Source organism: Gastrolobium bilobum, unplaced genomic scaffold (assembly GCF_033153095.1).
Source record: "Gastrolobium bilobum isolate Gb01-03AN ecotype WA unplaced genomic scaffold, APGP_CSIRO_Gbil_v1 utg27707, whole genome shotgun sequence".
Classification (NCBI taxonomy): Eukaryota; Viridiplantae; Streptophyta; class Magnoliopsida; order Fabales; family Fabaceae; genus Gastrolobium; species Gastrolobium bilobum.
Window position 1 is genome coordinate 108,900 of NW_026896559.1, and position 17,215 is coordinate 126,114.

The 17,215-nt window shown below is 32.0% G+C and overlaps 1 protein-coding gene across 1 annotated transcript; it reads right to left on the minus strand.

Annotated features, from left to right (window-relative positions):
- Positions 1–9,537: 9,537 nt before the first annotated feature.
- On the minus strand, positions 9,538–9,804 carry LOC133300546 (mini zinc finger protein 2). Its single transcript, XM_061500106.1, has one exon. The coding sequence runs from the start codon at positions 9,802–9,804 to the stop codon at positions 9,538–9,540; it is 267 nt and encodes an 88-aa protein (XP_061356090.1).
- Positions 9,805–17,215: the final 7,411 nt, after the last annotated feature.

Sequence of the window (17,215 nt, forward strand, 5' to 3'; positions counted from 1 at the left end):
AATGTGTCCCTAGTCACGGAACTACAACACGTAGACCGGACAAACCCTGATAGTTTATACAACTCAACAATAACATACTAATAATCAATGTGGCTGAACAACCAGAACACAGCCCCTTTCACCCTCACAATGATCCTTCTCACACACACAAGATATTTAGTGAAGAGAAATGGAAGAAAGGAGGTCCCAAAGCTCACAAAATGGATGAAGAAGAAATGGAACAGTGGAGGGAGGAGCTGTTTAGCCACCACTCACGTAGAACAATAATAGAATGCCTAGAGTTTTGTGCAAAAGTCATATTTATAGCCGGTTTAAACTTAATCGCATTGTATTAGCGCTAATTGCTACGCTTAGTAATTTAATGCCAAACTTTGGAATCTGAACCTACTCATTTTTCTAAGATTTATCATATTTTTATTTTATTTTTTGCAGCACGTTTCCGGTACGCGCTTTTCCATAGCCAATATCAGTTCTGACACCAGTTCTCATTATTTCAACTTGAAACTTGAAATCACAGTCTTACAAATTATTCCAGGAATATTCATGTGCTTATTTTAATTTTCCAGGATACTTCATCGGTACACATTTATACCGAGTAGCAGAACCGGTATCTGCACTTTTCGTCAGAAAAATGACTTTCAGCATTATTACTCATTTACTATAATTATTTAAGCCTCATAGTAATTATTAGGGTCAATTATGAAATTATTTTCTAATTTCACGTAATTAATAATTAACTTCCTTAATTAACGACGCGAGTTCTTATAAGACTCACCACTAATAAACTCTTATTTATTAAAAGTTTAAATTATATTCCCTGTACATTTTTTCATAATTGCAATGTGGGTTACTGTTTATATTGAAATCCTTGCATTACTTACCAAATTTATCTTATAGAAATTTGTGAACACTAGGCAATTGCTTTTGAGTTTGTACAAGTTGTTCCATGGTCTCTTCATATCTTCATATCCAGCCATCTTCACTTCTAAAGATTTTATATGTTTTTTTCAAGTCTTTAACTTGATTGGAGCCACCAAAATTGACAAAACCAGCCGAATGTCTAGGCATTTCAAAAACAACGGTGGGGCAAACACCAACACCTAAACCACGCACTCGACCTAAACGTTCAGCTCCATATACTTTTCCAATTGCATCATCGGGATAAGCCAATACCTTTGATGAAACACCTAAAGTGGCAGCACGTTCTTGATCTTGAGATATGTGCTCCCTCTTTCTTCTTATATGTTTTTAAGTATTTTAAGAGTAGATGAATTGATCAAATTTTATTATAATATTATATTACTTTTCTCTATTGACTTATTCTTAATGCATTTGTTGAAGGCACAACCACAAAATAATTTCTTTGGGGGAGAAAGAGTCATCCATAAGACTATAATAAATTGTTATTGTTGGCGCATAAATAGAGAAAGAAAAAAATATAATTATTCAAATATAGTGTTCAATGTTATTAAACCTGAATCGTTCATTGACCCGACCGAGATACTGGGTTACTGAACCAATGAATCACTCTGGTTGAATCGGTTGACCTAGATATTTATATACAAATTTAAATTATATATTAAAATATTCACAAACATAGTCAAATACATGTCAAAAATATATTAGTTTTAAATATTTTAATATAAAAAATAATAAATCACACATCATTGCAAATTTACAAAATTTATAAAGTTTGCTATTTTGTGCAGTAATGTTGAAGAAAACAAGGTTGCAAAGTAGTATTTTAATTTTAGGAAGGAAATTAGAGAGAATGAGGACTTTGTATGTTAGATTTTTTTTTAATAACAGAACTTTGAGGATGGTAACTTGTGGAGAAAAATTTGCTAACGAGATTTTTTTTTTATCAGTGTCATTTATATATAAAAATATTTTTTTTCTATGAACTATGTCATTTTATATGTTAAAACCCGCTAATGGGTTTTCAATTTAATGATTAATAACCTAATAGGGAAAACAAATTCAATCAATAATCTCATAAATTCACAAAAGAAACTAAGTTCATCAACCGATCCAAACCGCGGTGATCGAACCGAAAAATCGATAACCGAATAAGCCGAAAATCGAAAAATTGAAAACCGAATAAAAACCGCAAATTTTAATTGGATTGGATCGGTTTTCGGATTGGTAGATGAAAATCGATCCAATCCAAACCGATCCAATATATTAATTTTTCTCTACCTATTTGAGTCTTTTCTCAATTATAGCCCAAAAATTTCTAAACTCAAGACCCATTAACCCATCAACTAAACCCAAGAAAAAACCTAGTCACATCTCATCAACAAAATTTCATCTACGTAGAGCTTCATATCTCATAGTCCAAAAAAAAAAACTGTATTATCTGATGCTTTTGTATTTAAAAAAAATATATTACAAAGCCAATATACACAAAAGATGTTATTTGCACAATAATCATGTAATAAATTTTAGGATTTTCAAAAAACCGAAAACCGATCCAATCCAAACCGAAAAAAATTGGATTGGATTGGATCGGATTTGAAAAAAAATTCAAACCGAATGGATGATTATATGATCAAACCGAAGGGATTGGATCAGATGATTTTTGCTTCCAAAACCGATCCAATCTAGACCGCGAACACCCCTAAGTTCTGCAACATTTTTTTCACCTAAATCATCTTTTAATGACTACCACTCAACCTTCATCATTGCATGAGAAATTACACTAACAATTGAATTAAAAAACTATGCAGTAGTGAAGGAAAGAGAGAGAGAAACAACTATTTTGAAGGAAAAAGAAAAATACGTAATTTTGAAGAAAAATACGCAATTACAGTATTCATCGGATCCAAACTTCCCCATATGGTTAGTTGCCTACAAGAGAAGAGAATAAACATCATTTGGGTAATTGGAGAATCTGTGATTTTATTCTTTATTGGAGTTGTCTTATTTTCGAAATGTAGGTGCAAAAAAGGGTATAAGAATTTAATAGGAGATATTTATTTTCGAAGGTCGGGGACAATCGCAATATTCATTTGAAAAACGGCACTATTGTTGCAGTCAAAAGGCTGTGAGTAAAAATTCCAAGGATTCAACTTAGCGTGGTGGCCATGATTTTTCTTCTTTTCTTATGTCTCTGCTTCACGTGTTTTTTTTAATGAAAATGCATGACCCGTCCGATTTTATTTAAATCGGCTGGGTCACCAAATTTTTTATAATAACCTTGATAATTAAATTAAACTAATTAAGAATAATGTGTAATTGGAGGATTAAATAAGTGATTTTTGGGCCAAATCCCGATTAAGGACAAAATGGTAATTTAGCTAAAGCTGCCCCAGACTCAGAATTAATTGTGTGTGATACACTTCACCAAGGCCCATTAGTCTAATAATCATAAAATAATGTTAATTGGATGATTAGGTGAGTTAATGGTAGAATTGTAATAAGGAAATGGAGCTAGGGGCAAAATGATCATTTGACAAAGGAAGATATTTTTTATAAAAATACCTTGAAAATCTCTCTCTCTCTCTCTCTCACTCTCCCTTACCTTCCATTGAAGTTCCATTTTTTTTTTGTCAAAGAAGCAACCAACCAAACTTAATAAGCAACCATTAACCTTCATCTTCCCATCCATCTCCACCACTTGAACCACCTAGAAGCTAGGAAGTTTGTGAGGAAAGACCCATTTCTTGTTTATTTTGAAACCCATTTTGTGTATCCCCTTGAGTGAAAGGAAGGAAGGAGTTTTTTTCACCATTGGAGCTTGGGAGTTATGGTTCTTCAAACCTTTGATGGATTAAATGTGAGCATTGATAGTTTCCTTGGGTTTCTTTGTTGTTCATGGTTATGGAGGTTAGGATTTTTGAGAAAATATGATGTTTTCTGATTTATTAGTCAATTGTTGAAAATGAAGGTTGAATTATATATGTATCATATATGTGAACAGTGAATAGTATCGTATATGTGAACAATATTGTATATATGAATAATGTGTGTGAACAGTAACAAAATATTATTATATTTAAAACATGTAATATTGAATGCCATGAAATGCTATGGTTGTCTAGAAGTTACTAGCTTATAGATTGCTGCATGTATTATTGACTGAACTCACACATTTGGAATAAGTTGGATTAGTGTGGAATTGGTAATTTTGGCTTCTTGAATACAAAGAAAGTATTGGAAAAAAAATCCACAAGATGTAAATGCTTGGATCTTGGGGATTTATCCCTTTTGTTATTCCACCATATTCCTTTGGGAATTATGATTATGTATTGGATGATTATTGGTTTGTTAGTTATATGGTATAGTTGAATTCATATAGAATTGCAGTGTAGAGGTGTACGGGCCAATGCACATGCATAGGGGGCTAGATTATATTGTTGGTGTACGGGAGTGACATACAGTTGAATGCTAAATTGATTGTTTAGTTCTTTAGCCATTAGAACATATGTATGGAGGGCTTTCCTTGGGTATCTTATCTCAAGATGTACGAATCTTGGAAGTCTCATATGGACACTCCTTTTGAGGCACGACTCATCGAAGAGTCTTAGTGTATTTGGTGCACATTTTAAATCAATTTAATTTGAGGTGCCTCTGCCTATATGATGTTTTGTATACCATCTATACTAACTTTTCATCCAGGAAGAGAACTCATGGGTGGAGAAATACCTTAAGAACCCTGGAATTATTGAGATTATTAACTCACCCCTTTTGGGATGATATTTCAAGTACTCCAGTTGAAGGAGGTGAGACTTGATCACAAGGTAAAAAGCCCGTATAGATCATAAGGACTCTTATGTTTTGGGATTTCACATGATGATGATGTTTATGTATATGTTTGTAATACATGTTGCATAGCAATGTTGCTGTATAATTTGTGATAATATGATGTATTTTGGATAACTTAGTTTTTTCATTGGAATAAAGTTTATAATTATGATATATGTGATTTTTTGTATTTGAGTATCATATTATGTAATTTGAATGCTCAGATGATATATATATATATGAGTTATATTTATCTCATTCAACATGAGATAAACCAAATTCCTACACACATATAACAAAGGTGGGTCCCACCTCTTTTTTTCTCTCTCTTCAATTATTTGTGGATCCCTTTTATATTTTTTTTTTACTAACATAAGATTACTATCTCTAACAACATAAGAAAAACATTTCCATATATATATATATATATATATATATATATATATATATATATATATATATATATGAGGTAGGATCTTTTGACACCAGTGTCAAATTTAAAATTTAACATCTCATCTGATAGCTGTTAGATCAAAAAAGATCAATGGTGTCACATGCTTACAAATCAGAGTTGTTGATCTTTTTTGATTTAACGGCTCTCAGATGAGGTGTCAAAAGATCCTACCTATATATATATATATATATATATATATATATATATATATATATATATATATATATATGAGTAGTGTTTATTACAATATGTGAGAAAGAAAAGTTAGTCCATTTTAATTTTTTACTATAAAGGGTAGTTGTTTTAAATTACACGGGGAAATGACAAAGTAAGACTTTATTATGATCAATTTTAAATTATTCTTTCTGCGCTTAATACCATAACGAGTTAATACACCGGGTGCACACAGGGTGTTACAGTTTTCATCAAAACTGGCTGGGTTGAATCGGTTCGCATCGGTTCTATTGCTTATTATGAAACCCAGACCGGTTATAAAACTGGTTTATCGGTTTACGGGTCGATCCGTCTAGGTCGATCTAGGTTTTTCAGCACTGGTACTGCTTATTGGTATGGGAATTGAAATGTGAAAGAAGACGAGGACAGTGGGAACAAGAGTCTAAATAGGCTGGGTCAGGCTAGACTTTGACTTAAATAAGCTAAAATTTGTGTAAAATATTTTAAACCTGGTCTGATCTGTTAGTCTGAGTAGGCCCAAATTATTAGTCTGGCCTAGCCTATATTCAAAAAACAAAAGTCTTGGCCTAGGTCTGTTAGTCTGTTTAAGTCTATTAGGCATTCAATAATTTAAAAAAATAATATTACTTTATTATTCAAAATTATTAAAATAATAAATTATTTATTTTATTTAAAATAAATAATATGATATAGATCGACTTGTAGGTTTATAGGCCTAACATGTAAAAGAAAGTCTATAATCTACTTTTTAAATAGACTTTTTATAGAGCCTAAGCATGTTCTATTTACACATATGCAATTGCCCGAACTTAGCCTGATTTAGGCTGAGTTGTAGGCACCTATTAAGCTGGCTGCCCCATTTTCACCACTAGTGGGAAACAACATAGAAGAGTGTGAGGATGTTTGTAACTCTATGTGGCACCCGATGTTTATTTTTAGTTTTTAATTCATTTTTTATTTTTAGCAATTTTCATAATATTATTCGTAGTTTGTGTTTCGGTTGTTGCGATTGCGACAACTTGCAATAAATTATAACTTTATGAATTTAAATCGAAGTTGTTTCATAATCTTCTCAATTTTTGTTATAACAATTTTCTTAATATTTATCACAATTTGTATGTCAATGTATTTGTTGTAACAACTTGTCATGAACAGTGGTGTATGAGTAATTGAATCTAGAAGAATAATAATGAAGAGAGAAATAGTAGAAGAGAAGAAAAAATTGCAAGACGAAGAGAGATCACTGTGCCGACAGAAGAAAAAATTGCAAGGAGATGATAGAGATGAGGACGGATGAAATTAGGGGAGAGAGGCAAGGCATTGAAAATTCCAGCCATCCAAGTTTGGTTGTTTAAATTTCAATAATCTCAATCTGGATGCTGAAATTTCAACTATCTCAATTTGAATTAGTTCTAATTTTCTTTTTAAAAGAAATGCGTTTATAATTTTTTTCAACAGGTTAGATAGATTACAACTTTAACTAGATATTGTAATTCCTGGTTGTTTGTTAGTTTTTCTACTGTTCTTATTTGGAGAATCCACCTCAAAAAATTAGGCCGGATTAATGTCATAATCAGTATAGAACTTACTTATGTACTAAAATTTGGGGAGAAGCATTTGGTATTGGTTGCTGAATAAATCAAATATATTTACTTTGGAGAATAAAATTAATTTACTTATTTATCCAATGACATTATTAAGAAAACAAAGAAAACTAACGTAGGGCAGACATTAAAATTAGGACCGCATAAAAAACGATAGCATTACTAATTAAATTTTTAAGCAAAGCAGAAATTTAACCAAATGCATTATAATTTTCCCAACATGATCGTCATGAAATTCAACATCAGCATGTACTATCTTATTCTGTCAGATATTTATTTTTAATCAATTGTGCTGAAATTATAAGAATTTTAGATAAGAAAAGAAAAAATAAATACTGAATTAATATAATATAATTTTGATTTAATATGTTATGCTATGATATGATTTACAAAGCACTAATCGCTATTTAAATTAAGAAAAAATGTTTCTGCCATCATAGAAGATAAAATCATCTCTTGCAACCCCAAATTAAAATGACATTGTGTTGGGGTTTGAAAGAAAAAAATATAGGAGAATTTCGCTTCTTTCTTAAAACACCATTTTTTTCTCCAAAATATCATATATATTTTTCCCAAAACCTAAAATAACATTGTTTTAGGATGTAGGATATAATTTTATTTCTTATCACAAGAGAAACACTAAATCTTTTATATTAATATTAAACTCTAAATCATAATTAAATAAAGAAATAAATAATAAAATGTAAAAAAAAAAAAAAACTATTCCTAAAAGATCATATAAAATATTGTAAACCATTCAAGATATTATGAGATATTTTTTATATTCTTACAAATTGTAGATATGGGAGCATTAATTGTTCCATGGAAGTTGGAATCTTAGTGCAATCCAACATATATAGGAATATAGAAATGGACATGGTGTTAGTTCCTACCTTCTGCTCAACAAATTAAAGAATATATCGTAGTAATATATAGAAATGGACATGATGTTAGTTCCTATACCTTCATAATAATTGTAGCCATCTCGGGACGAATTCTGATAGATTTTTTTTCAGAATAGACATCTACCTGATTCGTATTAACGTATACCTGAAACTTTGTTCCTTCCATGCTGTAATGCCTAACATCGCCACTTTTGTTTGCAGCACCTCACATGGAAAATATCTGTGCATACAAAATGTGGGACTTGCTATCTCCTTTTATGAAAGCTAGCTATAGGGCACAAGAAGTGTCGATTTTAGTTAGAAGTCACTTGTTGAATAGCAAAAACTACGTGTGTTTGTGACTTTCAGTTCCAGTATATGTTATATGAAATTGTCTATTAGCATATGCAAAGGTATTAGGTATGTGCCTTTCTAATATTATGATCTTTAGTTTTCTTCTATATGTACACTTTCATTAGTGCTTAAATTGCATTTAGGGTTTGACCGAACATATAGAAATCCTTGATATATAATATTATAGAAAAATATATATAGCTAGGCTATATATGTAGGTTGTAGCTAAGTGTTTTTGTTGCTTTTTATTTTGATTAGTTTTGGTAATCAATTGCATTGACTAATTAGTAGAGAGATAACACTCAACACTGAACCATATTTAATGCGTTCTTATCCAACTTTGTTTTTTTTTTTTTTATCTTTTCAGTTTGAGCTAGCTTAGTTGAATTTTTGATAAGTAGCTTAATGAAACTTCTCTATTTCAACAACCAACATGATTAGACATGTGGACCGTCAATCACATAAGTGATCTCAAACGACACCAGCTAGTGGATTGGAGGTTTAGTGATCATTGTTGTAGAACTTTCCAAAACCAGTCAGTGCCCCTTTTAAGCATATGCAGAGATAGTGAAAGAGATGAGGAAATTGTGGTTAGCATTATAGAGTTTGCTTAGTGTCAAATTTTTATATATATATATATGGAAACGGCTATAATTGGAACTTTTAACGCAATTGATATACACGACACATAGTTGCACACTCGTGAAAATTAGCATGCATGATATAGTAAAAGTGATATTGAATTCTTCACTGAATCACTGTCTTGCTCATGGGAGAAAGTTTAATTCAGAGACGGCAATACCAAAATAGAAATTAAAACGAAAAAATGGTCAAAGAGGGGCAAATCAAAGTGGCGTTTGGTATAGTGTATATCGTTTTAATGGAATCAAAATCAGCATGTCACAAAAAGACATAGAAATTAAAGAAAGCAAAACCAAATCCAAATTCCTCAACAATCTTTGAATTTCAGAACTAGCCATTGAGCAAAAATCCATACACAACTTACACAAGTTGATAAGAAATTAAGTTGATAAGAAATTAAGCAGAAGAGGAAAGGGGTAATTCAAAAAAAAAAAAAAAAAAATCAACAAAGGAAACTCCTCATCACAAAAAACAACTTGTGATCATTACCTTTGCAATTCCCCCCCCCCCCCCCCCCCCCCTACACACGTCAACCTTGAAACCATTCATTACTCTAGAATATATAGTTCTAACCCCAAATTCTTAACAAGCAAAAAGCAAGTCCACAAAATATATATATTCCATGGAACAACAACATAATTGTTGAGGTATTAACAACTCAATTCCCATTGGATGGAGGTGATGAACACTCACTCACAACTTCAGTTTCAACCTCTCTTTTGTGAAAGTTCCTGTGGCAACCACACGCAGCACAAGTAAGAGCACCACTTGTTCCTTCTCCACCACTTGCCATGAACTCTCTGCAACCATCAACAGCATACCCTCCAACGTTAGCAGCATGATTCTTTTGGCACTCTCCATATTTCACACTCCTAACGCTTCTTTGAGGTTCTTCTCTTCTCACAACTACTTGACGCTTCCTCATGTTATTACACTCCTTCCCCTGCTTCAAAACCTGCAAAGATTATTTTCAAAATTTAATTTTTTAGGTGGTTTGGTGAATCGAAATCAGAAACTGGCATAGAAAGAAATCAGGTATAGAGAGAGAGAGAGAGAGAGAGAGTACCTTACTTTGTGATGGATATGCAGAGCCCTAACCCTAGAATGTGTATTTATAAAAGGTAAACCTCATCACATCTCCTGCATCAATATTAAAGTTTTAACAAATAAGTGGGACCAGGTCATAATCACTTTTTTTACTCTCTTTTTTACTGTACGTACTATTATTCTATCATGTAATAATTAATTAGTGGTGGTTTTCTTTGACTTGGAAACCTTAGAAATTACTGTTGAAAGTAATTAAACGTGTAAAATGTAAAACAAGGGTAACTTTGGCAACTGACATTTTGTTTGAGTCAGGAGTTCAAATTTTATCTCAAGTAAATTTTTGAGGGCCAGGACGTGTCTCTTTATTCGAATGTGAGATTAGTCTCATTCTTCTCTCGATGGCGAAGCTCAATGCACTCGCTGTTCTAATGAGGGAGTAACTTTTGGGACCGTACTCTGAGGGCAAAGTGACCGATCGAGGAGGTTGAATTGAGATACTTCCAGATAATAGATTGTATAAGTTGCAACAGTAAAAATGCAATTAAAATTCTTACAAAAAAGTGCAATTAAAATAAAATAATAATAATGACTCATAAAACTGATATAACAGACACTCACTAATAGGGATTGATTTTTCTTTCTCTAGAAATATTTAAAGATTTCTTCTATGTTAATGACAATAAGTTCTAAACTTGATTATAAATTTTGTTTTATTTGTTTGTCTTTGAATAACCATTGGAATAATGCTTGTAATTAATAATAAGTACTGAACTTCACTTTTTTTTTTAAAAAAAATTACTTAATAATTTTAAATTAACAGTTAGTCAAGATTAAAAGAGTATAAAAAAATAACAATTTGTGGCCAGATTTGATACTTGCTATTTTGATAAACGTCCATGCATAATTTACTTTTTCTCTATTCACCCAATTCATTATTGTTTATCTTGTAACACTGAAAATCAAATCAACACAAAAATGATTCCCGCTTATAAGGAAAGGGCTTAATAGTTATGGGTTCAATTTGGAAAGCTTTTTCTTTTTCACCTAAATAGTGATGGGTTTACTTAGCAAAACAATAAAGAAGTGTTTCATTTGGAATGACCAGCTAAGCCAGATTTAAGCCTTAAACGTACTGTGGCCCCTAACTTGATAGTAAAAGGCAATTTTGTGGGGTGCATTGATACGATACCAATAACCTTTGTCTATAGCGCTTCACCTAAAAACGTGAACATGATAGGTAAGCTTTGCCAAACCTGTACGACTATTTCACAATGATTCCTTTGTTTGCATGTAGATGTAGCTATATAGGATTCATCGTTACATGTTTAGGAAAATAACTTTCATGTTTTGATCACTCATTTAATCAAAATATCGGTGGAAATTTGTCTTTTTTATCTGTTATTAGTCACTTTATATTACTATGGCTAGCTAGAAGCATTTTGGGTGTGAAAACTTCCGTTTATTGTTACCATAAACATCTAAAGTAGTTAAGTAAATTAAATTTTAGATTTCTACCAAATATTGACCAACCATTCAGTCACCTAACCTATAGTTTATTTCCTAGGCAAAAGTTAGATAGGAACACACACACACACACAAGCACATACACACTTAATCTTGCACTAAATCAATCCATGTAAAAGTTGTTAACAAATATTTTGCGTCGACATTTTGTGTGTGTCTTTTTGAGAGAAATAATATAATAAGTTTTTGGTCAATTTTTCACAATGCCGTGGATGCTGTTGTAACATTTAAATATAGAAGTTGGTGTCAGGAATTTATATCCAGCTTCATGTATATCAAGTAATCAATTTTCCTCAAAGTTTACTTTATGCTATTCGGGCACGATATACTTACTACCAAATAATTTTATCACTTCTTACGATCAAATCTTAATAGTTGATTTCTGTCAATCTGAATTAATAATTAATTAATAAATGTCATCCAATAAATTATAACCGTCAGATTGATGAAAATCAACGGTTAAGATTTGATGATAAGAAGTGGTAAACTTAATTGGTGGTAAGTGGATCCCTCCCCTATGCTACTAGGTATATAAATGATTTTTATTATGTGTCTAATTCAAAGGTATACAAATTATAGCATATTATATTCGCCATTGTCATTATAGTATGAAAGGTTATTAATTGCCTTCACCTAATTAATGAATATGAATGTAAGCTAATTTATGCAAGTAACAATTTTTCTTTATTTTGCGTCTTTAAATCTATGATATTTTTGGAGTTTTATGAGAGAATATATTTGGGTATCCGCATCTTTTGAGTCCCAGTTGTAATTTCTCTTTTATCATAAAAACAATATGTTACACCCTAATCTACAATAACAATTTGGATGCATTAAACTAGCCAAGACTTACATCATTCACCAGTTTCCACCTTTTGGGGAGGCAAGTGCGTTCGTTCACACTCAGCTAGTTATTTCTTCTTTTGCTAAAAATTATTAGCTCTGATTGCCAATTTAAAGAGTTTATTTTAAATTTCACAATATTGATGGGTGTGGCAGCAGTGCCACTTTTGATAGATTAATTAAGTGGAGATTTTAATTAGTTCAAAATATCTAAAGGGCAATATCCTAACATTTTATATATAAATCAATATTAGAAGCATACTTTGCTTATTTTTTGGGATATCTCTGCTAATCCCATAGGTTTTCTATAGACTAATCCAGAGTTTGGGACGGATCCATGATTAAGACTTTAAACTCCTCTCCTAAAGATGATACTAAGGAAAATTGAACACATATTCTCATCCTCACCTGCTCAGCTGTCATCTCTCATGCGCCAACTGAACTACTATCATTTTATACATACTTTGCTTCTATATACTTGACAATCCCAACAAAAAAGAGATTAAATGATCTTAGAGTCTTGGGCACATATTAGCTGCTTCAACACTAAAGAAGAATGTAATATAGTAAGACAAAAACTCCTAACCTTTTAACTGCTTCTGGAGTTTGGTTAGGTAATGTTGGTATGTGACATTGATGTAAGACTTCAAGTAAAAGGATTTCCTTTTTCGCTTATCCATTTTGGTTCACCATGTGAGAACATTGTTCTTCAACTGCCTCGTAGGTGCAAGATATGCCTAAATTGATCAAAAGTACCCGACACCACCATTACTCCATCTCTCTTTTTTGATGACACAAGGTGGCAAAAGGTAGTCTGGCCGTTAAAACTTTTAGGCAATATGTAAAGATTTTAACTTTAATTATGAATAATAACGAAGAAAATAAAATATCTCAACGTACTCTCAATTGAAAAACCTCTATACAATTCTGCTGTAATGTATGTTGCTTAAGAACCGTTAATTATTGTTGGATATAAAAATATCATTGACAATTGCGTGATAATAATGACTTTTAACTGTTCACTTGACTGATTCTTTTAAACGTAAAAAAGAGAGAGTTATAAATCATACTTTAATTATTTAGTTTATAGTTTCATTGTCATTGAAGTTTGGTTCTAAATAGTAATAAAATTCATACTTGAATTGCTAGTGATTGATTGTAATCTTGTTCCGCACAATTTAAGGAATATTAGCTGTGACCTAGAATTGGAAGTGTGATGTTTCAACAATTTCGTAAAATTCATTTTGGTGAAGGTGGTGGCTAGAAAAAAGTAAAAAAAACTCTTCCCTAATGTAACTATACTAAATGACCCAAAAGTTGTAGTCATGCATGAGTATATGTATCTAGGGGTGTAAATGGGCCAGGCTGGCCCAGCCCAGCCTACGGCCCGGCCTACATTGAGCCCAGCTCAGGCCCGGCCTTTCAGAAAAGTAGAGTAGGCTTAGGCTTATAAAAAAGCTTTTTTAATAAATAGGCCATAGGCCAATTTTGTCAAGCCCGGCCTACAGCCTTGTAGGCTGGCCTATTTAATTTATTAAAATAAAATAATAAAAAAATATTTATTTTATGTGACAAAGACACAAAGTACCAAATACCAATATCTCTTACTTTTTGTGCTATTTTATTTTATGAAAGGAAAACTTGTATAATGTCTCCAAATTTTACATGTTGTTGCAGCTTAATACCATGGAGCAATGGGTACCTTGCTGGATTATGATGTTACTGATGAAGATCTTTCAATAATACTCTTCTTTCCCTTGTCTTGATGGTGGTTTAAAGATTTTTAGATGAATGACATTCTCTTGTAGACTTTATTTCAGCATCCAGTAATTGTATTTTTCTTATTTTTCCCATTTCTTTGACTCTATTCCTCTATGATATACATTCTAGAACTGAGGTATTATGTTGACTCTTTCTTGTTTGTCATTTTTTTCTTATGAGAAGTACTAGTGCATTCATCAATGGAACTTTCTTTGCTCTATACAAATTTTTTTTTTTGCTTAGTATATATAGTGGGAGGCCTACAAGGCCTGTAGGCCATGTAAGGCTTTCTTATTTTTGATAATGGGCCGGGCTTGGCCTACAAATAAAGCCTTTAGTAGGCCAGTAGGCCAGATAGGCTGAATTTTTTTTGACGTAGGCTTGGGCCAGGATGGCCAAAGCCCAGCCCAGCCCAGCCCATTTACACCCCTATATGTATCGACTTCATGAATGTTAACGTAACCAAACATATTTCACTATATTTTTAAAAAACTTATATTCCTAACGTGTTTGAAAGAAGGCAATAGAATTCGCAAGGGTATGCATCGGAGCACTGAACTCGGTGTTCCCTTTTATTATAAAGGGAAAAAATTTCTCCCTTTTTTATCCATATTTTTTTATATTTCCCTTTAAGTCCTAAAAGTTTTCTCTTTTTAGTAAAAGGTCCTGGTGCAATGAAGTTTTTCTCCTATGTGAGCGGGGATATATGTTTAGTTCTTGGTCATAAACCTTGGTGTTGGGTCCACACTTTGCCTAGTTTTTATGATAACAAACAAGTGAAGCCAAATCATCTAACATTTTGTTTAGTTTTTGAAAAGTTATTGCAGGACTTAATTTGTGATGAATTATGATGAAGAGAATACAACACATTTGTCATGAAATCGTGAAGATCGAAGTTGCAAGTTAAAATCTTAAATTTCATATAATGGTTGAATGATGTGAATCCTGATCATGTCTTGGGTTAGAATCTTTAAAGTTTTGGAAACTAAGGAAAGAAGATTTAAAAATTTTATTTTTAATCCAAATAGATTTTTAAGATTTTGTTTTTGATTTGAAGAAGAAAAAGTGTATTTGAGATTAATTTCCTTTTTGAAAGATTCGATTTTATTTTATCTAATTTTGGAAAGTTACTTTGAAGATCTTGATTTTATTTTTAAATATATGTTTTGGAAAGTTTTCTTAAAAATCATGATACAATACCTAGTGCAAAAATCTAGAGATTTTTCCTTAGGATTTGATTTTGAGCAAAAAGTTTATAAATATCATACATTGAGTCCTTTTTCAACGATTTTTGAGTATTCAAAAGAAAAAATGCATTGAACATATTATGAGTATTTCTTCTTAAGGTGCTTTCAAAATAATTTGGGAACCAAGACATGAGCAGATTTATTGATTCTGCCAATTAAATTTTATTTGTACCTATTTGCTTATTATTTAAAAGCGTGTAAGGTAACCAATTTTAATTGGATTTTATTCTTGATCTTGGAAAAGGTGTGGCTTAGAAATAAGTTGGTCTTTATTCATTGTGATTAAAGACGAGAGTCGTTTGGATGCGAAGAGTCTTTGATTAGACTCTATGAGAATTCTAGGGGTAGGGTTCTAGAATCCTAGGATTATGTTTCGGGTTAATTTTTGTATAAGAGTAGAATATGTTCTATTATTGTATTTTTAATTGATCAATAGTGGATTTGTCTCCCAATTGGATAGAGGTGTCCAATTTGGGGTCATGAGTTATTTTTCTCTAGTTCGAATTTTTCCTATGTTAAAATAATTGTGTTACTTCTTCCTTTTACTCTTTATTTTATCTCAGTTGTGTGTTCTAAATTGCAAAATTTTCTATAAACTCAATTCACCCCTTTTGATTTCATCCAGGAACAACACCTAGGATGAGAGAGCTTATACCATTTTACTTCTAGTCCGACTAGAGTTGGAATCCCTAAAGCAGCCATGTTCATGTGATGAGGGTTTGACCCCTAGCTCTTTTTGAAACAACTGTCCACCAAAAAAGTGTTGGAGAATCTAGGTGTGAGTAAACAAAATGTCACATTGGTTAAGAATGGATTAAGTGAGTACCATAAAAGTGGAAAAACCCATACAAGTAATACTTTAAGGTTTTAGGTTAAGTTGTGGTGTCTAAGTCCACTTAATGTCGTTTGCCACTTAGCCCATTGATAGTGGTTTCTCTCTGCCATAAGCACCCATGCTGGCCTTGTGGAGATCAGAGTATTTGAAGATGTGTAGCGAAGGTCTTGATGAGGTTAAGAATGGACTTACCAAGCGAGCACCATATAAGTGGAATGATTGATGACGGTCTCTTTCTGCCATGAGCTCCACCTGTATTTTTTGTTTTCTATTTCTCCACCGATTTATCAAAATTTTGATTAATCGAGTTCGAACACTTTCAGACCCGTATAGAAGAAATTCTCCGAACATAATTTTTTTTCTTTCTAAAATCTTGTTAAGGACAAGCTTCACCACTTAAACCAATGGTTAATGGTGAAATGATACAATTTGATAAACATAAGAACAATTTATATAGTTTCTTCATTATATGATTTAGCTTTAGGAAACTTTATTCTATATTCAAAATATAATTTTATTTTATTTTCTCTTATCATTATCTTATATATCTTCTTTGCTTATATAACAATACTTTGTACAGACTCTCGTTAAGTTAAACTGACCTTTATTTAAAAGGTCTTTATGTTACATAACATTTCAGTGGCTAACACCAAACCCAATTTCCACTCTCATCATCATGAATTTGATAAGTAGAAAGACCTTGGCGGCTTTGGTAATGGAGAAACTCCAACGCCATCAACCTTCGTGGCTTTATCAATGGAGAGCCTCTAGTTACCCTCCTTATGATTTCCATCACTTGGACATGCATGCCACTTGAAAAGAGGTTGATCATCTCATCCCAGATTTTCACCATTGCAACATATCCAATTGTCTTGTTCTAGTCATCTTAGTAAGGATCCATGTACGAACCCGCACCGTTAATTTAGGAAATTGAATGATTAATTATGAGTTTAGAGATAAATTCCATAATTGACCCTAAATAATTATGAGAAGGCTTAAATAATTATCGTAAGTGATTAATAATGTTAAAAGTCGTTTTTTTGACGAAAAATGCAGATACCGGTTCTGCTTCACAGTAT

What these genes read in the sequence shown, in the direction of transcription:
- LOC133300546 (XM_061500106.1), bottom strand. Translation starts at nt 9,804, where the DNA reads ATGAGGAAGCGTCAAGTAGTTGTGAGAAGAGAAGAACCTCAAAGAAGC.